At 38.3% G+C, this 22,949-nt stretch overlaps 1 protein-coding gene across 8 annotated transcripts in view; it reads right to left on the reverse strand.

The window, feature by feature from the left end:
* The window catches only part of LOC117420586 (bridge-like lipid transfer protein family member 1), a 147,492-nt gene that overhangs the window by 33,811 nt on the left and 90,732 nt on the right, over window positions 1-22,949 (reverse strand). For 5 of the 8 annotated variants that reach the window (XM_059032356.1, XM_059032354.1, XM_059032353.1 and 2 more), the window contains 19 exons: window positions 21,885-22,588; window positions 20,906-21,124; window positions 20,684-20,777; window positions 16,534-16,740; window positions 13,658-13,896; window positions 12,108-12,352; window positions 11,904-12,009; window positions 7,717-7,814; window positions 6,146-6,331; window positions 5,628-5,796; window positions 4,788-4,999; window positions 4,264-4,377; window positions 3,967-4,171; window positions 3,577-3,636; window positions 3,009-3,235; window positions 1,590-1,784; window positions 860-990; window positions 453-576; window positions 83-192 (listed from right to left, as the gene is read on the reverse strand). In XM_059032356.1, the coding sequence (XP_058888339.1) occupies window positions 83-192; window positions 453-576; window positions 860-990; window positions 1,590-1,784; window positions 3,009-3,235; window positions 3,577-3,636; window positions 3,967-4,171; window positions 4,264-4,377; window positions 4,788-4,999; window positions 5,628-5,796; window positions 6,146-6,331; window positions 7,717-7,814; window positions 11,904-12,009; window positions 12,108-12,352; window positions 13,658-13,896; window positions 16,534-16,740; window positions 20,684-20,777; window positions 20,906-21,124; window positions 21,885-22,588 (3,645 nt within the window). The remainder of the gene's footprint in view (window positions 1-82; window positions 193-452; window positions 577-859; window positions 991-1,589; window positions 1,785-3,008; window positions 3,236-3,576; window positions 3,637-3,966; window positions 4,172-4,263; window positions 4,378-4,787; window positions 5,000-5,627; window positions 5,797-6,145; window positions 6,332-7,716; window positions 7,815-11,903; window positions 12,010-12,107; window positions 12,353-13,657; window positions 13,897-16,533; window positions 16,741-20,683; window positions 20,778-20,905; window positions 21,125-21,884; window positions 22,589-22,949) is intronic. The other 3 variants (XM_059032362.1, XM_059032359.1, XM_059032355.1) reach the window with 2 other exon arrangements.

Raw genomic sequence — 22,949 nt, forward strand, 5'->3', positions numbered from 1 at the left:
TATATATATATATATATATATATATATATATATATATATATATATATATAGACACACACACACACACACACACACACACTACCTTGCGCATTCCATCCTCTTCAGTGGAGGTCTCCCATTAGCTGATATACTCTTTGACCTACTATTACTGGGTTTGTATCCTAGACCCCATTTGTCTTTTAAAGAGGCTGCCTGTTTAAAACACATAATTAAAAAATTTAATTTAATATTCACCATTGTCTACAAAAGAAAAAAAAAAATCCCCAAATTGGTTGTGGAACATTTTTCATTCATGTTATTTGTGCAAACACAACATTAAGATTATTTCTAAGTGATTCATTTTGTTTATTAAGTCTCAGACTAGACAGCCAATATACAATTGTATAGATTGTATTGTGGTACAAATCCCCTCCTTCTCCTAAAACAACGAGAGCATTGAGTGGTTGTCTCACCCTCATGCTGGATCTCCTCAGCTTTTTTCGAACATCCCTCCGGATATCATTCACGGCTACAGACTCAAGCTGTTGATAGCGTTGGATTTCTTGGTTTATGGTCCCTTCACTTGCCCCTAATTTTCTGAAAGCATGGACAAAAAGAATGTTAGTATACTGAATGTCTTTTCACCAATCTCAGTCTGTATTTGTTTTAAACATAAAAACTAGTGTGCTGTACTACTAAGAAAACAACAGACACCCACTGTTGATGCAAGGATAAGGTAGTACAGGAGTAATGCATACAATTACCAAACAGCAGTGGGAAAACCTATTTGAAACAAGCCAATGTTACATACAACAACAACAACAGCAGCATTGAAGACAATGAATAAAAGAAAACAGATCAGTATCTGAGGCAGGCTTACTTTAGGTCATCAATAACTTTAGCCTGCTCATTCAGTTCTCTGATGTCCACTAAGCGTTTCGTTAACTTCCTTCCTCGTCCTTCAATTATCGGACCCCCAGTTGATCCCTGGCGCCGATGTTCAATTGGCTCCTGCATGGAAGACCATGCCGAAAATAAAATGAGCAAACAACTCAGATCTACAAAAACCGATCAAACGTAATCAAACCCCGACACCAGGCACAGCATGATTAAATCAAAAGCAAAATCAGTTTCTAATTAAAAGCACCTCCACCCAACTAGAAAGCTGTAGGAACCCCACCCACTATCTATTTTAGCTTAAAGACTGCTGACACCCATTTGAATTTTCCAATTAAAAAAAGACAGAACCTTCACCGTGATTACTAGCCAGCTCAGGCAAGTTTTCAGTACTTTGTCAGTTTGTTTGGTTCAAATACTGTAACTTTTTCTACATACAACACTCATGATTGAAAAAAAAAAAGATTTGTTATGGATTTCAAAACCTAGGAATGTTGTTTTTTCTTTTAACTAGTTTTCCTTTATTATTTATGTTTCTCTAAGAATATTAAATTCCTAGCTGAAACAAAAACCTGGACTGCTAGGGTAACATAGGGACCAAGGTTGTAAACCAGTAATTACAGGAAACAAGGCAGAAGATTTAGCTTGATTTGATTTGGCTTTGATTACAGCCCTCTAGAAAAAAAACACATGTTGACTGCTACTGTACATACACATCCCCAGGAGAGAGGCCTGGATGGTCTGGAGCTGGATCTGCTAGAATGAGAACTGTCGCAATCACTGGGAAACTCTGCCGGAACTGAATTTCTCTGGCTTTTAGGACTCACACCAAGCAGATGATTTACAAGCCGTTTCCGAAATGTAAGTCTAGTGAAGTCCAATCCAGTTACAGTAGGTCCTTCTGTATTCTAAATGGTAAATAACTGACCTTAAAATGAGGTTTCAGGTGTAATTAGTCCTACTGTACTTTACCTTAAGATACAAACTGGTGTTCAAAGATACCATGATAAAGATCATAAAAAAAACAATGTGATTAGGCTTAAGATGAATAATCAATTCATTCAGTGCAACTTGTATTTTAATTAAATGTTTTATTTACATTAATCTTTCAATACATAAATAACTATTTAATATATATATATAAAAAAAATCAAAAAACATATGGAACTGATTCAGTCATAGTCCCTTAGGCTTAGACACAATGGTAATCTCATAGGCAAAATACCTTGTATAGTATTACTGTTCAGATTGCAGTGTCCTTACAGTTGCCATACCGGCAGACATTTTTTTATTTGAGAACTCATTTGCTCATGACAAACAAGAATACAAGGTTTAACCCTTAGTGGTCCATTTATTCAGCGCGTCTCAGGCGCGTCAGGTCCAATTTATTTTCACACGCGCAGTTTATTTTAGATGCGCTGTTTAAAAGTATTTTTTTTCACAGTAAAACAGGTTTAAAATGCACTGCATATCAACAGGGCACTCAGTACTGCATCTCCAGCCCCGCCCTAACCCTTGTTCGCTATATTTTTCAAATATCTCTTACTAATAGTACATACCGATAAATCATCTCTTGATCGCTTGTTTTATCACCAAATTCCTCAATAATGCGATCCAAGTCGTTACTATAACATCATTACTATAACATCTAAAAAAAGCTCTGCAAATGTCTGTGATGTTCTTTGAGCGCTGGATGTGGAAGCAGCTATCTTGTTTGTTTATGTCTGTGTTATCTATGTGGTGTCGGGGCTATCAGTATTCATGAGATACGCCCTTTTTTTTTTTTTTTTTTCTCGGCTTCTCTCGGCTCCTATCGGTCTCACTCGGCCATTGAATGGTTTTCTCTGCTTTTTCCGGAGAAAAAACGACTAGAGACCAGTTTTTTGCGTCTTTTTGATGATGTCGGACAGGGTCCAACATTGGACCAGAAAGGGAAAATTGCGATATCGGACCAGGTCCGACATAGGACCGCCAAGGGTTAAAAATCATAAATAAACTATGCTTTGATAATACCATCACTTTGGCAAGGTTGGTTCTTAAATACAAAAATGACTGTCAAAATAAGTTATGAGGAGGTTTCATCCAACACGTTGGTGCAGCCTAAACACAGAAAATCAATGAACGAGGCTTACTGTATGGATGGTGGGAGACATGGTGTTGGGTTCATCCTCATCCGAGATGTCAGCCATATTGATGGAGTTCAGGTCAGCAATATCATCCACATCCTCCTCACCAGTCAGGGAAGTGAGTGTGTTACCAAGAGCGTTTAGTCTCTTTCCGATGTTGGGATCCATATGGACATCAATTCCACACATCTTCCACAGCACATTCAAGGTCCAGGTTCCAGCACTACTGCTCTCTGTTTGAGCAAGACACATCCCAAAACAAGTGCATTTCAACCTTGAAGAACTACAGCAAATGTGTTGTCAATTTATATACGTCTGTTTGTCTATACATTTCAATCAAACTACAGAAACAGTCTAGGATTACTATATTATTAGAGCTTAATAAATGAAAAGGGTAATACGTCTAAGGAAATAAACAAACAGTTTCCTCCTGGTCAGGTTTTTCATTTTTTTACTTTATTGCTTTCCTTACTTGCATAATTCTTAAAAACATAAAACCAATTGTCAAAGAAAAAGAGCTGTAGTTGGTGATATTCGCCCATGGTAGTTCTTGCACAGTGTGAAAAATGAATACCTGCTGACTGTTGCCCAGTGGTTCTAGAACAAACTTCATATGTGCCATCTGGTACCACACCTGATAATAATACAAACAAAGATTAGAAAATACATTTTATTATATATATATATATATATATATATATATATATATATATATATATATATATATATATATATATATATATATATATATATATATAATTTTTTTTTCCTGAATTCAAGAGTGCCTGTTTCTGGTCCAGACATAAGTAACATTGACAAGATCAGTGTCTTTGTCTGTAGCCAGGCATTGCCGCTTCTTAACATAAAAAGACACAAGAACTGAAGAACAGCTCCTGAACAGGTAAAATGTAGTTTATTAAGTAGCATAATATGAAATTGAGACTTTAACATTGCAAACACTCACAAGCATTTATGATCATATCTCCCCTCGCTTCTGGTTTCCAGTCATCCCAAGTTGTTTCAAAGCCCTCAGCAAATCGTATGCAGAAGTTTTTAAAGTGACCTTTGCTGACCAGAGACTCTGAGGAGCAGGCGGTGATCAGAGTGCTCTCAATGGTGAGAACCAATGCTGAGCCCGTGTCTAAATCAATGCTGTGATTGGCCTGGGACTGGGGAGAAAACATTTGTTAACATTTATAGTGTGTGTTTTGGAAAAAAAACTAAATGTTATGGAGCATTTTTAAGAGTAATTTTATGTTACTTTTTTTTCATATTTTGTCTGTCCTATAGATCTGCCGGCCCCTGCTTCATAACTCCTTTTTGGTGAGGAGGGACAGGGTAAAATGATGCCTTCAACTACTGGTATATGTCCTTTCTAAGGAAATAAGGAATACAACTGTCATTTTTTCTCTCCAATCAATGTTTTTATATATATATATATATTATATATATATATATATAATTGTAACCTTACTTAGAAGTACTGCAATATGTTTCACGTCAGTATGTTTTATTTCCATATGAATTTGAGAGTTACCAGCATTTATTGCGTTATGACATATATTTCAATTGCATAACAAGACCTGTATCATGCATACGTTAGGGATCCATTATTTTGACTATTTTACTGTTCTGTCATGTAACCTGCTACCAGATCACTATAAAGTGTAAGGACACACATGACTTAACTATTGATTATTACCATTATTATTTATATTGTTACTGAAGTTATTTTCTAAAGCAGGCATCGCAGAGTTAAACTTTTTGGTATATTTTAGATGGTACCTGTGAAGAGTTTGTGATGGGTAAACAGATCCCTAAATCGTTTACAGTTAGCTGAAGGAACAGTGTACTGAAAGCCTGAGCAGAAGTTTGCTGGATCCCTGGTAACTTATCCACCACTTCTTTTGTAGCCACATGAATGTCTTTATTCAACGCCAATCGCTGTTCATTCCAGTTGTCATATGCAGCCTTGTAGTTCAGCCAGAAAAGCACAGCTTTAAAAGAAAATTAATATATGTATTTGTTGTAATAAAATATAGCAAAGGCATGCTTTACAAATAATGTATCCGTTGAAAGTCATTGAACAGTTTTATTAATGGCTTCTATTAAACAGTATATACTGAACATAGCCAGGTGGTTCTGAAAACACAGCAAAAATTGAATCTGTGTGGGCTCTTGCTAAAATATCCTCTAACCCGAGAGAGATTAAATTAAACTCTTATCCAACATGCATCTGGCCTCTGTAGCTTTTCATAACGAAAATAACACAAATGTGGAATGACACTAAAGTGCCTCAGCACCATCTTTAATGTGTGTGCTTTACTGTAGCCGGTCTGTTTGATATGCAAAGTAGCCTAGCTTATTGAGACAATTATTATACTGACTAAGTTGAAACCAAAAAGACTTCTGACACGGATCCATTACAAAACAAAATAAATTGTCCATACTGCAGGTAATCTAGAGAAGTGCAAAGAAAATGGTAGCTGAATTCTAAAAAATAAATACTAAAAAAAAAAAAAAGTACAATTAATAATTATGTGGCAGACAGTATTCACTGTCTATTTCTGAGAAAGCGGGAAAACAAACTTTAATTACATACTGATAACAGAGCAAAAGACCCACCTCTATCAAATGCCACAGGCTGTGCATATACTATAGGCCTGTTCAGAGTGATAAGCACAGCTTCTTTATCAGATGAGTAGCTAATTTCCTCCTGAAGAGCGTTTCTTAGGCCGATCCTTGTTTTGAAATAAGCTACATGGTGGAAGTCTGAACCAGCTTCTTCATAAACCTTGTGGAAACAGAAAATGATAGAAATTAGACTTAGAATACCATTAAAAAAATACAATAAAGTAAAGCATTTTAGCTTATGTTAATTAACATGCTTCTATATATATATATATATATATATATATATATATATATATATATATATTTTTTTTTTTAAACAGCCAGCAGAATGCCAATGGGAAACATACTGTACCGTGTTAAATAGAGCTTACATTTGCCAGGCTGGTTGGAGACAGAAATAATAAAAACAGTTTACTGATACATTTATTTAGTACGTCAATGTAAAAGAATATCTTTTTATATATTAAGATTCATGCTCATCAAATTAGTCAGATTAGTCTCTCCCTGACCTGATGTTTAACGATTTGCCCCAATGCCAGATTCAGGTCCACCTGACATTTCCCAAAAAGTTTCAGGTAGCTGCTGCTTCCAGGCTGAGCTTTACACTGGATCCTGTTGGAGAGCTCCAGCTCAATGAGACCGGTCTCAAATCTCACTGCTCTCATGGATGGAGTTGTAGCAGTAACCTGAATACCCTGATTTAGACAAAATGAATAGTGTTTTGCAAATTCATCATATATTTTTAAAATTTCTTCTAAATCTAAAATATCTTACCACAATCCAATGTGAAGCCTAGGAGTCAGTGGCAGCGTTTACATGCACAAGTCATGACAGTTTTCCTCACAACGTGTTTGCCCTACTTTTCAGGAAATGTGTTGCTATGCAGTTCTGATTTAGAAAAAATAAAAAAAATCGGCCATACCAATGCAGATTACTCAATTCATAGTCATTTGGGGGAGGGGATATTTAAATGCCTGTGTCTGCTTACCAAGTAGGAGAAGAATGACTCTGAATATCGTGAGGAGAGCTTCATGCGTTGCCATGAAGATAAAAACATTTAACAAGAGAAATTAATTCACTTGTTGTCGCGCACATTCTGAATTACGCCGCACATTAGCTACTTGTGTGTCTGGTTACCTTTCCAACACACACACACACACAAATATAATTTCTACTAAGTACACGTTTTACTACTTAGAATTTATATTTGTGGTGTGTGTGTGTGTGTGTGTGTGTGTGTGTGTGTGTGTGTGTGTGTGTGTGAGAACATCTAAAAGTTAAATTTCATTAACACTAGAACAGCCTTTTACAATATATGTTTTTATTTTGATTATAACCTACAATATTCTGTTTTTTTAATATATATATACACAAGCCTGTCGTTCTCTATTGGACCTAGCAGCCATCAATTCCTTCGTTTTGTACAAGGAATGCACCAGGGAAAATATCAGTAGGAGAGATTTCATCTTGAAGCTAGCCACAGCGCTTCAGCAGAAACATTTCGATCAGAAAACTGCAGGCTGCAGCAGCTCAACCTGGATTCTGTGCTGCGAGTGACACACACACACACACACACACGAGAGAAATCATGTTATTTTCTTTTTAGATTAAAAACTACTTTTGTTTTTACAGTTTTGTATGTACATAAACCTGTTTATACACTAGTTTCTTTTGAAATGTTTATTTTATTATAGTATTTCATTTTTTGAAGTAGTGCTTTATATGTGGTAAGTTAGAAAATAAACCCTTTTATGTTTAATTGTTCATTTAAATGCAGCGTTTTGGCTGTGCAGATGTTTGATATGATGTGTTTGAATAAAACTTTTGAGTTGCATCCGATAGGTTGTCTTTCATTTTAATATTGATGAGGTTTAAAATGTACCATGATAATGACCATCATCGGCAGTTTTTTGTTCCCTAACAAAATATTTATGACCGGTATACATTGATAAAAAAATAAATCGTCTTGAGGTAATCTTAATATTTTAGACCCATAACATGTAAAGATTCGCATTGAACTGCTTTGAATGTCTACCACACACAGGCATACTGCACTTCAAATACATTTTTTAAATGTTACCTTAAACATGAGGTTCAAAGAATATAACAGGATTTTGGGTTTATCTCCATCAGTTGAAATGTCATGTTCATTCCAGAGAGGTATAGGTTGTTCTCCTCCTGCAAGAGCAACAAAAGATAATTAAATATACCTCTAGGCAGTAACATTATTTTTATTATTGTTTTACAATATTATGATGTCAAAAAACATCATACATAATGATTCCATTATGCAGCATTCAACTGGTTCTCTTTTATCAACATTTAAATAGGGCAGTAGCACCAACAACATTTTGAATTGTATAATATAATTTGCTACAGTACATTTGTAAACCAGGTTGGCATCAGACGAATAACAATTCTATCATGCTGTATACGCACTGTGTGATTTTGCAAGATTACTACTTAAAGTGGTCGATTTAGAAGACCCAATCTAAAATTAATATCTTCCTGATATTGATCAATATCATAAATGAAATTTATGGAAATACTGTATCACACAGCCATACCTGCTGTGGACCTCGCATTACACATTCCAAAAGAACGCCTCTTATGATACCAAAACTACATATTTAAGTTTACATTTTTTTGGCATCTAGCATAAACCTAAATTCCTGTAAACAAACCTAGTGACCCATCTCGTTTTCTTGTTTGCTCTAGTGTTCATGCACCTCTATGTCTGTGTTGTAAGGGTCGACTGGGAAGCCACCCTTAACACTAGTTCCAAAAACAGGGTTTTGAGGATCCACAACATTAAGTCTGTAGAACCTAGTGAAGGTATGGGGAGCAGCCTACACCGCCGCATTGCATATGTCCTTGACAGATGCACCCTGGAATAAAGCCTATGAAGTTGCCATACCCCAGGTGGAATGGGCAGTGAGCTTTTCTGGAGGGGGCCAGCTCATAGGCAGTCCTGACCGTGTCGCCTATCCACTTGGACAGCCTCTGCTTAGACAGGGCTTGACCATGGGACTTTACCCCAAAGGCTTCAAATTTTCATCCTGTCAACATAGTACGCTAGGGCCCAAACTGGGCAGAGCATATGGAGCTGTCGCTCCCTGTCAGACTGGAAAGGAGGTGGATGGAAACCTGTCAATTCCACAGACTGCTTGACATGGAATGCCGAGATAGTCTTTGACAAAAAGGCAGAATTGATAGGAGCGTAACCTTTGTCCTGGTCCTGGAAAATGCCTGCATCTCACTCACCAGATTTGCAGTGGTGATAGCGAGCAAGAAAGCTGCTTTGATACAAATTAAAGAATGCAGGGGCTCAAATGGAGGCTTCATGAGTGCATTAAGCACCACGTTTGACCTTCAGTGAGGAACAATTTCTTTCATAGACGGCCAAAGCTGCCGAGCCCCTTTCAAAAATTGTGTCGCCAGGAAGTGAGGTCCTGGGGAGACGAAGCCAATCTTAACATGGCAAGTTGAAATAGCTGCCAAATAGACCTAATACCATCAATCAGGTTCTACAAAAATTGCAGTATGCCATTGAACCCAGGCAGACACCACGTCTGAAAGACGTCCCACTTGTACCTGTACTGGGAATGCATGGACGACGCTCTGGCACTTTGTAGGGTGTCAATAATCCTATTGGACAGACCCAGATGGCTCAAATGCCGCTGTTTAGGGGCCAGACCCAGAGTTGCAGGCTCGATGGGTTGGGATGCCGGAAGGTCGTCTGCGCCTGTCTGAACAGGTCGCAGCGCTTAGGCAGTCTCCATGGCTGGTCGCTCAGGAGCTGCATCAATAAGGGGCTACTAAGAGTCCCTTGGCCCGGTTCGGCCTGATTTTCTCCAGACACAGCAGGAGCAGGGCATATAACAGATGCCTCGGCCAATGATGTGCTAAAGCATCTACTGCCAGCGGGTCCCCGTCACTGTCTACAGCTCTGAAACACTGATGTGGAGACCCTACCAAGAGGGGTTCCCACACATCTTGCACACCCAGCCATTCTACACAGTGCCCCAGCCCAGACTGGACACGGCAGTGGTGACGACCTCCCTTCTGGTGAAACTGCCCAGCGCTGTGTCTAGGCGTAGATGGGCTGGCTGTTTCCACCAGGAGAATGACTTTAGACAGTGGTGGGACACTGTCAATAGGCGGCCGTGGTTCAACATGGGCTGAAAAACCCTGCTGTTCAACCAGGCCTGCAGGGTGTGCATGCGCAGGAGACCCAATGGAAGGGTCCGACAGAGTGGCCAGCATGGACCTGGAGTCCAAGCATACTCCTAGATAGGAGGATGTCCTGGAAGGCGTGAACTGATTCATCGTAAGGCCCAACCGTTGAAGTTGGCCGATGACCAGTTCCATGTGGGCCTCTGCCTGTACTAGAGACTGGGCACAAATGAGCCAGATAATTGAGTACTCTGATGTCTTTGAGTCTCAATGGTGCCAGGATAGTTTCCATGCACTTTGCATGGGGAGCTAGAGAGAGGCCAAATGGCAAGACACAGAACTCGTACACTATTTTCTGAAAGGCAAACCACAGGTGCTTTCTGTGCACTGGTTTTATGGGGATGAGGAAATAGGTATCTTTGCGGTCCACCGTGGTGAACCAGTCACCTAGCCTGATTGACGGCAACAGCTGTTACATTGACAAAAGTTTGAACCTCCTTTGGCTCAGATACAGGTTGACCTGTCTGTGGTTGAAGATCAGTCAGAGGCCCCCATCGGATGTACCTGGAGTAGAACCCTTCTTCCAACCGGAGTGGGTGTATCCTGCGAATAGTCCATTTTTGCAGCAGAGCTGCTACCTCTTGAGACACCACAGTGAAAAGGGAGGGAGTTGGTCACTTGGGAAGCAGGCGAACCAGCTCCTTAGTGGATTCCTGCGCGCGTGGCGAGAGCACTGCAGCATCTCGTCCACCACAGGACCAAATGTATGCCCTAGAGTGATCTTAGGACAGGCAGTGTCCTAAGATAAGAGCGCTAAATTAGGCGCCTGGAACAAGGCGACAATAGAAGCTGTTAAATAGCAGTTTCTCAAGACACGAGCAGGCCTGGTTAGGCACCGGACCGGTGACTTGAGCACTGGTCGGTAGCAGGCTAGAACTAGGTCAGTACCTGGTCGGTTTGGTACCAGTTTGGTGTATTTAACACCAGGTCGGTACTGGTTCAGGACTGGTGCAGTACTGGTTCAGAACCTGGTCGGCAGCAGGCGGGTTCGGTACTGGTTCGGTGGCTTTTGCACCGTGTAGGACCAGGTCAGTACCAATTCGGTGACTGTAGCACCGGGTCGGTACCGGGTTGTTGACTTTAGCACCGGGTCGGTATGGTACCAGGTCAGAACCGGGTCAGTGACTTTGGCACCGGGTCGGTACAGGGTCAGTTCGGTGACTTTAGCACCGGGTTGGTCTGGTAAACTCGGTCCCGGTTCAGAACCAGGTCGGTGACCTCAGTACCGGTTCGGTACGGATCCACCAGTTCGCAGTTAGTGTGGGTGGCTACTGGCAAAGCCTGGCAAATTCTACACACAAGACTGAGGGAAGCCTGCTTGTTAGAATGGACTAACAGCCTTCGCAATGGTGATGCTAAAAGCTGTCACCAAAACGGCATCCAGATACTGTGGTTGAAATTGCAAGCAACAACAACCGAAGCGAGTACCTCAGTCCTGTGCAGTGGTGCTGAGCTCGCCAGCTGCTCTTGCTGCACGTGTGCTGAGTACCGCGTTGCGCACAAACCTGTGCATAGTATCTGTAAAAAAAAAAAAAAAAAAAAAAAAAAAAAGGAAAAAAGAGAAATAAAAACACAAAAGACAGTAATTGAACAATTACATAAATAATATAAAACGTCTCGTATGGTGCTAAAAAGTAAAAACAAGAAATAAAATAAGCTCTAGCCGGAGCTATGCAGACTGGGGGAGAGCACAAGTCAGCCGTTGCTGGATCCCTGGGAAAGAACGACTCGAGCTGCTGGCTTCACGCACGGCACAAGGCCACAGCGGGACATAACAAGCAACGGGCTGTAGTGCACACAAGAAATGCAAAATATATACAGCTGGAAGCAACAATGTACAAGGCTCTCCATTCAGGTCAGTCTTGAAAGAAAAACGGTGCCGAGATCTGTGCGGGCTGCGTCTGCGTCACAGGCTCGGTGAGCAGCTTTGGTATACAATATTCAGGATTCGGGTCTTCAGGAGGTAAATACCCATTCGGTAATGGTTACATTTTGTACTTGAAAGGGAACTATGTGATTATATTTTCCAACCTGAAACCTTCTGTATCACTTCATTCACTTCCTTCATGAACACCTTCTGCAGAAACACCAGGTGGTTTAACAGATCTGTTGTCAGGTTGTGCTCAAATGAACCAATCTGGGAAGAAAATCAACAGAAGTGGACACAAGTTAAACAACTGGAATAATCCAGTAGCCATAAAAAAGATGATTATCTTTAATGATTATCCTCATCACCTCAGCCACACAACGCAGGTAGTTTCCTTGGAGGTAGTTGCCCCGTTTGGATGGAAAGTTATCTGCACTCCAAGGCTGATCAGAATGGCTATCATGTTCTTCCATTATATATTCTCCAGACATGGTGACTGGTGGCAGATTTAAACTGGCTGAAGGAGGCATTGACGACATATCAACCGGTGATACTTTAGATTGAAATTGCAGTTTGTGATTGGGCAGCTCAAATGTAAACCTTGTTTGTGCACCTTAAAAAAAAATAAAAAAGAATAAATTACAGATAGATAGATATTTTGTAGAGAAAGGAGGGTTGCAGTAGGATACAACATTTATTATCTAAGATAATAAATGTTATAGATAGTCTTGATGTTACAATTGCATGCAATAGTTAATTATATGTCGGTATCCAGAATTCAGGGGGTTTAGAAAGAAATAACCTAAGAATTGGTGTGGGATATTTCGCTTATAAAATGGCTAAAACTTTTTTTTTTATTACACAAACTAGCTTTTTTTAAAGGAAAAATTTGAAATGTATTATGTATCCTTCCACTGAAAACAAAAAAATAGTCCCTGAATACATATATTTTGTACTTTATTTGCCATAAACATTAAACATTCCCATTTATTAGTAACATGTTCGAGATAAAATGGCATTTGGGAATTGAAAGCAGACTGATTTCCCACATGTGAGGGAGGATTCACAGAACAGCTAACAACCAACTTGGGTTTTGCGGTGTTCAAGAGAAGCTGACCAATAATTTCAGAGGCTGTTTTCACATCGATGTCCCTAGATTGTAAACCAGCATTAAATGATATGTGGACTAAACGACTTCCGTGTCAGTTTACGCAGTGCCACAATCCTTCCCGTCCGCGGCGAGCACAATAGAATTCTATGCCGAACCTGACCTTGTTTAAAAGCCCAACGGTTGTGTCAGCAGAGATTTTAATTTTGTTTTAAATACGTTTCTGAAAGGCAGGGTAGTGGTGAGATGTATCTTGTGTCTAATGGAAACATTATTATTCTTAAAATGTATTTTTGTTTACGACTGTAAGTCGCCCTGGATAAGGGCATCTGCTAAGAATAATAATAATAATAATAATAATAATAATAAGGCAATATTTAGTTTAATAAGTAGATGCCGCTGCTGCATATATATTACATGCTGAGTGAGACTTGGCGATTTCTCACATGGCTTTTGAATAAAATGTTACTGCTACTGCTTCCCTCAGAGTTTTCTTGGTTTTGTTCTCTGACTAAATACCACAGTATATTTGCCATTTTTCTGTAATTCTTAGTGACAGAGATGAAAAAAGCATTGTTTGTTGGATGATTTAAATGCGGTTTCAGTTGTATGTTGACATTTTTACCTACAGAAACACTGTTTAGATAATTGTTACTATTAAGGTGTAGTAATATAGATCAGGTAAGTAAGTTGCGGGAAGACAATTCTTACTGCACGGTCATGTGATCTTGTTAAGCCAATCAGCACTTAATTTATCCAAGCCATTTTATAAGGTATTTTAATATAGACTATTTTGTCTCAAAACTATACCTGTCACTCCATGGCTTTTCATTTGGCCCATTTTGTATTCTGCTTTAAGCGATGGCAATAATGCTGCGCCTATTGTGATACTATCTAACATGGCACTGAATTTGAGAACTATTGGCTTCTTCTCCAAGCCCTCTGGCAGCTGCGGAAACTCATTGGCTTCGACTGGGGTCTGGTTAACACTTGAGGTGGTCTTTTCAGAGGAATGGGGAGTCAAAACATCTTCCCTTGGAGGCTGAGGCCTGAAAGACAAATGGTATTGATTAAATTTAACAGAAAAAAAAAATCAATTTTAATTGCTGTAAAAATCATAGGTTTCATAGGTCGCACTGGCATAAAAGTCGCTCCCCCTTTTTGAGACTTAAATTTTAGGAAAATATCTGTTTAAAATACTTTTTTTTACAATTTATTTATTTTTCTTCTACATGCTCAACACCAATAGATAACGAAAGATACACAGGTCTAGTTTCTAAATAACCCTTGTTTGTAACATTTTATTCCATTCATAATTTTACAGTGTTGTTTTTCTTTTTTAGTTAAACTGCTAGAAACTATTCTGTTTTTCAAAATTTCTAAATAATTGGTTCAAGTAAATTTAAATGCAATGACAAAATACATCAAAATATAGATATAATACTACTACAGTACTGTAAATTCCAGTAGTAACAGTGTAAACCACTGACAAGTGGTACTTAAATGGATTTAAAAAGTAATAATTAACAGAGCGTAAAATCAAGTTATACATCTCAGATCTGTATTAACCTATTTTATTTTAGCTTATCAAGTACCCAAACAAGTTCAAGAACATATGTTCTTTGCTTTACTGAACTTTCCAAAACCATACCTGGACAACAGTTCCAGCTGCACTGGCTTTTACAAATTTGTTGTATTCATTCAAATTTAAAAGAAAAGTATTAAAACAGTGCTGCTTCATTAATTAAAAAAGCAAAAAAATAAATAAATAAACAAACTAAACAGTGCACCATTTAATAACTAGTAAACAACACGTGTTGCATACGGTGCAGTACAATTGCATTCATTTCCAGCTGTACAAATAGATTCATTTTGTTTTGTTATATCAGAACCATAACCATACACATACTTTACAAGTGTACCACTGCATTGCACTGACATGTAGAACAAGTTACAGTATGTATTAAAAGTCATTCAAAGTACTCAATTCAAACAAAATGTTTTCTACAATTGGGCCATAAACACATTCCTCCTCTATCGGCTCATTTTTCTTTTGCCATACATAAGTTTGTCTTTGTTTCGTCTCCAGTCACGTACTGTTTTTTCAGCATTGTGTTGCATTGCATTTCAGCAAATTCAACAACGCGGAATTTCAAACCTGTTGTGTAGCATTTGTCTGACTGTCCTACATTATCCAGGCTCAAAGACACCTGCATTATTGCATTTCAGTTACAACGAACGGAAGACTTGATAAGTTTACTCAGCTTTCTAACCAATAGCTGTTTGCTATGGATCCCAGGGGCAGGTTCAGTCTGAATGTTGACAAATCAATGGCTGAGGTGGGAATGAGGACATTCATAGAGATTGACAGCTATTGTGTTAACAGTAAAGCAGTATAGCTGTGACATTTTCATATTCTGAAGATTGGTAATTTTAACCACTATTTTTTTCCTCCATGTACACGTGTCTGGGTTGAGAGGAGGTCAGTGAAAAGTCTGAAAGCTTATGTTTAAACATTCAAAATGACTTTGTATTGAGTGTTGAGAGTAGCACATTCAAACTTTAAATTATGTGGTTTTGTGTTTCTACCTAGCAACATGACCTGAATGCTGTAGATCCTGAAAAAATAAAAAAATCAGGATGTAGGACAGTTAAGTTTGTGTGAGCCCGGGGCTCCCGAGTGGCGCATCCAGTAAAGGCGCTCCGTGTGGAGTGCAAGATGTGCCCTATAGTCTAGATATCGCAAGTTTGAGTCCAGGCTATTCCTTTGCCGACCGAGGACGGGAGCTTCCAGGGAACGGCGCTCAATTGGACGAGCGCCCCCCTAGGTTGGCCAGGGTGTCCTCGGCTCACCGCGCAACAGCGACCCCTGTAGTCTGGTCAGGCGCCTGCGGGCCTGCCCGAGAGCTGCATTGTCCTCCAACGCTGTAGCTCTTGGGTGGCTGCATGATGAGTCCGCAGTGTGTAAAAAAGCGGTCGGCTGACGGTACACGCTTCGGAGGACAGCGTGCGTTCGTCTTCGCCTTCCCGAGTCAGTGCAGGGGTGGTAGCGGTGAGCTGAGCCTAAAAATAATTGGCCATTCCAAATTGGGGAGAAAATAATAAATAATTGGCAACGACTACATTTAAAAAAAAAAAAAAAAAAGTTTGTGTGAGCCATAATAACCGTGGCTGTAGTAATGCCATTGTGGCACTGGTACAGTAGTTTAATATTAGACACACCAGCACATACAGTACGTCGCACTGGTGTATTAGTCGCTCCACCCTTTTAAGGGCCCCACAAAAATGCCTAGAAAATAGACTTACACAAACGTTTTTTACGGTACACTTTTCATAGAATCCATAATGGAAAGCTGGAATATTAAGTCTGAAAGCAATTTAACAAATGGAAATTATTCCCAAAAATCCAGGAAATCCATATGAGGTTCTTACTACAGTAACCAATATTCAGGCAGGTAGTTTAATTTTGGATTGAGTGATTATAGTGGGGATATACATGTTGTAGATGAATCCTAATACAAAAACGTCTAAAGATGTACTTCATAAACAATAAAGAATGTGGTTATCATAGGTATCTGTCAACCAAAATAAAAACAAATTGCTATCAACAAAAAATCTGATAAAACTGTCAATATTTATTGCTATCAAACTATTTGTATAAACTCTTAATGGACTGTACCACTTACATTGTGGATGGCTGTCGAATGAGGTCTGAGATCTGCTTGGAGAGCTGATGGGAGCTGCGCACCATCATACTGTGCAGGGTAGCAGGGTGTTGTGGGATGTCAATAACGATGGTGCCCACTTTGAAAACAGCTGCATTGTTTGTTTTCAATCCTCTCTGGGCACTATACAGTGCCTGAGATTTGGCAATGTTGCATTTTACTACAGTTCTGAAAAATAATAACAGTATTATTTAAATTCTAGTCTTTCAGCTATTGACATTAAGAAATGCAGTCCGTTCAATTTGACATACACAACTAAAACAAAAAAGTAATTTTAAGCTTTGAAACATATATAAATGTATTTATTTATTAATAATACACATTGCATGATATTTTTGCTGACATACTGTTTAACACCTACTTTATGGGGAGCAAAAGTAAAGAAAAAAACACAAATCCAAATACATACTGGAAAAAGCTAAAATCATGTTGAGAGTAACACTTCACATTTTATATTTTATTTTCAAATCAACTGTGGTTTAAAAACAAATTATATATATATATATATATATATATATATATATATATATATATATATATATATATATATATATACACACACACACACACACACACACATATATATATATATATATATATATATATATATATATATATATAAATGATATTACTAATGCAATATACAGAAAAGACTTTTTTTTCCATTTCCATTTACTGGCATCTGTAGCACACACTTTTGTGTAAGTCGTTTCTCTCTCACGTCAAACTTAATGCATTATGCAAATAACATCCTTGACACATTCTTTCTGCATCTCACTGCCGCAAATAGCTTAATCTGTACCCAAGCCTACACACAAATTATCTTTCAGTCTCAAAACGACTGCAGATTTCCACCTCAACTCCCCTGATGGAATCAGAGGTTGCAATCATCGAAGAAAGGTAAAATATGGATCATGTGTGAAATTTATCAGTTGCTCTGTATCCTATTGACAGTTTCTAGTCTACACCTGTGGACAATTTTTTTTTATTATGATTTGAGAAGTGTTGGTCAAAAGGTAGAAACTGGTAAGAGCACTTTAGTACTTCATTATTATATATAAAAAAAGCAAATACTCCATTCTCAGGAGTCAATTAGGGCATAATAATAATAGACCATTCTTTTTATTTATTTATTTATTTAATAAAAATAGAATTCAATTAAATATTACATCGTCTCCTCAATGTACGGGCATAGCTAACAACTGAAGTGTTGGTGCTAATGAGTCCTTATTTTAAAACTACACAGAAATGGCAACAAAATCAATCTGCCAGACTCAATGGGTTTTGTACTGCATTGTTTTTCATTGCCATTAGATAACAGTATGTTCACATAGTTTTTGTGTATTTCTACAATGATCACAGAACCACTCTGGACATCTGGCGATTTACTTGTGGCTGCTCTCAATCCAACTACTCTCAGATAAGATTTTTGGTAAAATAGTAAATTGATCTACAGAAAGAGGCCTATTTCATAAACAAAAGCTAGTCTTACTGTTGCTTGTTTTAGAAATAATAAAGGTTCAGTTCACCATGACTACAGAAGAAGTAGAATAAAATAGACCAAAAAGTCAGATGGTAACACTAGGAAAAAATAATGGTATAGCAGACTCCTTGTATCATCGGCCCTCTGTGAACAGTTAAGACTAGACACTTATATGATGATAGTGTCTGGATACCATAAATAAAGTGTTTTCTTTACTTTATCCAATTCTTCTGAGTGAAAATTCCCATTATATTACTGAGTTGTAGTACACAAAGCAAATCTACTTATACAACATGGCACCATCTGGTAATCATGTAATAAAGTTAAATGACTAATGAGAGCAATACATAAGCAATAAGGCACTTCAGGGTGTGGGATATACTCTAATATCCACACGCCCCGGGTGCGTTATAAGTCACGAGGCGAGTTTGGGTTTCCCAAAAGATCACAATTGATGAACCTCGTCAGTCATCTTTATTGTGAATTTAAAGTTGGCTACCGTTTTTTTCAAAATTATACATTAAATGTGGTTAGTCATGTTTATTAATATAAAATAAATATATTAAATGGACAAATTTGGCTACTGTTTTTTTTTTTTTCCCCAAAATTCTAGTGGCGTATGGATATCTACAAGTGATTCGCCCCATTTTGAAAAAAGTTTCAACCCATGGGCATGTGCTGTAATATTCACACCCCCATGTGATCTGTTTTGACCAATCAGGATAGAGTGTTTAAAAGACCCATTTTATAATAGATTTTAATAATAAATGGCATACTGCTATGCCTACCAAAGTGGTATTTTTGTTAACAAATATCAAATGAGAAACAAGAAAAAAGTTGCCATACTAAAAATAATAGCCATACAGGTATGAGGTTCTGTTCCTCTATTGGGATGGAAATGTAAACTATAAACAAAATGCATCACTATACAACCAAGCTAGCATCACTATGACATCAAAAGCGCAAGCCCTAAAACAATAATACACTGTAAACATACAGAAACTCTTGTTTGGCAATGCTTATTGGACATGTAGGGAAATCCTCCAGCCGATGCAAGAAGATTGAAGAGAATGTCAGAAAAACAAAGAAATAAAGAGAGCACATTTTTAAAAATAATCATTCATGCAAAGATTTTTGTTTAACATTATAACCCATAATATGCAGTTATAATATGTTAAGTTGTTTGCTTTGATGAATCAGACATCAAGCAGTGCCTGAACTAGTGGTGTAGTGCTATATTTAGAAGTGAGGGGTCGCTATTATCTACCCCCCCCCCCCCCCAGCCGCTCTCTCAACCCTACCACGCCACCTGCAGTTTATCACTAGTACTTACTGTATCTGAAAAGGCTAACAAGTGTACCAATTGATTACAAATTCAGACAACCAGATATTGAGGTATTATTGTAAAGCAACTAGACATACAACTATTTATATTAAAAGATAAATAAATCAACAAATACTGTACATATTTTCACAACCATTTTCATACACTAATACACACGATTAAAACGCTGTCATTATTATTATTATTATTATTATGATGAATCCTATGCGTAATACTTTCCCACTCCCCCTTCTCATATATTGAATGGTTTGGTCCAGAATCAGCTCGTCTCACTGTCTTATTGCAGCCGCTTCAAGAGCTAATGAGACTGAGGTTTTCAAACAGAGTGCATCTGTTTGCAAAGAGTAAGGCCACAGATACCCTTTATTTGTTTGTTGCGATTGAGTTTTATCTTTTACATTTTTTAGCTTATTTTATCTACATTATTTCTTATATATGGGTCTAAAAACAAGAACTGTTCCAATTATTACATCTAATTGTAAAACACTGACACCTTAGCACAGCGTTAATACAGGTTCCCTTCACCTACATTATTCACACCTGTTGTTCCAGACCAGGCACGCTATATTCAAACTTTTTTCATTATTTATCTCTCAATGGTTTCTAACAGTTACTGTATTATTTGCTTATCTGTATGTGGTATACACATGTATTTCACCATATAATAATAGGAGCAAAATAGTTCAATATTCTACAAGTACGGAAGCAGTGCTCTCCGTGCCCAAGAGAATTGGGGGAGAGACGCTCAACTGTGACCCCCAAGCACTACACCCCTGGCCTGAACTATTTACTCTGTTACTGCAATCCATTCCTTAAGTGATAACTATATAAGTACTGGGGATCTAAACTCAGGATGATGCAAAAACAAAAGCTTGTATTTACAATCAAAAGTGACAAAGGGACTTTTGTTTTTAAAGCGCAACATATATATTTTAAGTGTGCAGACTGCTGCACATTAAGGGTTACAGTGCACAAAAAAACCATCCTTGTCTACATTCCTTACATTTTCTTGTTTTAAGTTAACATGATTAGTTTTATAAGCATTCAATTAAAATATAGCATGCTCAAGAAAAAACAATACCTGTACACTTTTAAATATAAAAGAATACTGTTGCTTATGAAAATAAGTTAGTAATGCAATATAATGCACTTTTATAGGAATATGTTACAATAACGTATTCAACAGTGACACATTTAATAAAGAGAGCATGCATAGTCTAGGTGCATTAAAATTAAAATAAAAGTGAACTACATTTTCCAACAAGAAAAAAAGGTGTACTCACTGAATAGTTGGTGTGATTCCTTCCAACAACACTATATTAACCCCACCAATGTGAGCAGAGGCACATGTCTCCGTCATCTTTTGGTGCAAAATATCTGCATAAAAGAGAAATAGAAAGGCAACCCATTAGCTCGTTCTGGTGAGTGTTGCACTTCTTTATGTCTTTCTTATCTAACTTTCCACTTTGTAAGACAATCACAGAAGTTTCAGTCAAAATCTTTACCTTTCATTTTTTCTTTCAGTGTGAAGCTGCCATGGATTTTTGTAAGATCTGCTTCCATCGTTAAGCCTCCAATGTCAGCCTCAAGGTGAGTGCGGTTCACCATACCGATCCCAAACACTATCAGAGTGACATGCTGGGGCTCTGTGCTGACCAGGCTCCTATCCTGCTCATTTTCAAAGACTACTTTACATGTTGATTCTGAAGAGGTCCGACCACCATCTGGAAACCAACAATCACTGGTTATAGCTGACAAAATTCAAACCCATTTTCCTGATCCAAAAGGTTAGTCTTTGGGAGTTAGTGATTATAGGCTTGAAAAAGAAAATACACTGTAAATGCATAGGTCAATCCACTGTACTTGACAGAGTGTCCTTGTGAAATGAGGTGAAGCACTTCAGAAGACTACCATGTCATAAAACCTAATAAATAATTAATGAACCAGCTGTCCCAATACAGACTGCATGAGGAGCTGCTTTGCTTCTGTCGAGGTAGATCACAAACAAGGCTATGGCAGTGTGGCAGGGTGAAAGCCCTGCCGGTGCACGGGTGTGTGTTGGTGTGGAATATTAGGTTGGCAGGGAGGGGGTTAAATTTCTCCCTGTCAAAACACGTGGGAATGTGGCCAGCCACAGGTGAATAAGATAGGTGTTCACGTGTGTTAGAGGGATGATTAGAATTGATGTTGGCGATAGAGGTGGAAGTCGGTGGTTTGTGTTCCGTGCTGTGCTGTCTGTTTGTTTGTTTATGGTTGTGAGTTTTTGTAAAACTTTTTGTTTTGGCCCTTGTGCCTTTTGTTTTGTCAAGTGTGTTTTTGTTAGTGTATGTACCATATTAATTTTGTTTATTTGTGGATTAAAAGAGCGCATTAGCACATTTAACCTTGCAGCTTACTGTGTCTGTCTTTCTCCCTTCCATTACTATCTAGGCTGTGACGCTATTGCGGCACTGCATAATACTATTCATGTTTCTAAAGCCTTACCTGTTGGGAGGCCGGGGGAGGTCTTCTCCAAAATGCCAGTTGGATCAGAGATCAGGGAGTAGAAGTTAAGCAGTTTATACATGTTTTGCCAGCACTCTGCAGAAGTCTCGCTCTGCTCAGAGACAGTAATGGAATCGGAGTCATCCATCTGGATGGTCATGTGATCAGCTGCCTCCTTGGACCCTTTCCGAGACAGCTTAGAGGTCCTCCTCTCCGAGCGGCCCAGCGAGTTTTTGTTGCGCGGTTCTTTCTTATTATTCTCATTCCCTGCACGATAGTTCTTCTTGTTGTTTCCTCTGCTGCCCCCATTATGGCTGCCCCGCGAGCTGCGGCTGAAGTCTGAGCAGCGGATGTCCCTGTGTTTTTGGGTTTTGACGGTTGGGGTGGGAGAGGTGGATCCTGCAGTGTACCTGCTCAGCTTGATGTCAGTCTGGGTGGCTTTGATGTCATCGATCATGGTGCTAAACTGGTGTATGAGCCGGACTAGTGCCATGTCGACATGTTGGCTGATAGACTGGCAAGATATTGTGAAGTTGCAATGGAAGGTGTTGTAATGCCGTCTGTTGAGGTCATGGAAAGAAAGTGCACTGGTGGAGTTTTGGGGAGTGCTTATGGATTTCTCCATTACTACAGCATTAATACTGAAGGTTTCAAACATCAGGGCAGGCTTGAAGTCCAAAGGAGGAGGATTCATTGCACCCCGTCTATAAATCAAATTGATACATATATGTAAAACAAAAATAAATAAATATCACTACAGTACAGCTATGGCCAAATGTTTTGCATCACCTAGAACTTTAGGATTGAGACACAATTAAAAAAAAAAAAACTATATGAACATAATTTAGATAATTTATTTAACATCATGTAATGTGCTTTATTTTGCTCTTATCAGCCCCTATTTTACTGCGTTTAATCCTGTACTTCAGAATACTGTAATCTGCCAAGTTTTTAACCTGTAGTACTTTGTATTTACTCACATCCTGATGTAACTATCACTATTTAATCATATCCTGATGTAACTATCACTATTACCTGCTGTATTATTGAATTGTGGTTTGTCAA

This window comes from Acipenser ruthenus, chromosome 1 (assembly GCF_902713425.1).
Source record: "Acipenser ruthenus chromosome 1, fAciRut3.2 maternal haplotype, whole genome shotgun sequence".
NCBI lineage: Eukaryota > Metazoa > Chordata > Actinopteri > Acipenseriformes > Acipenseridae > Acipenser > Acipenser ruthenus.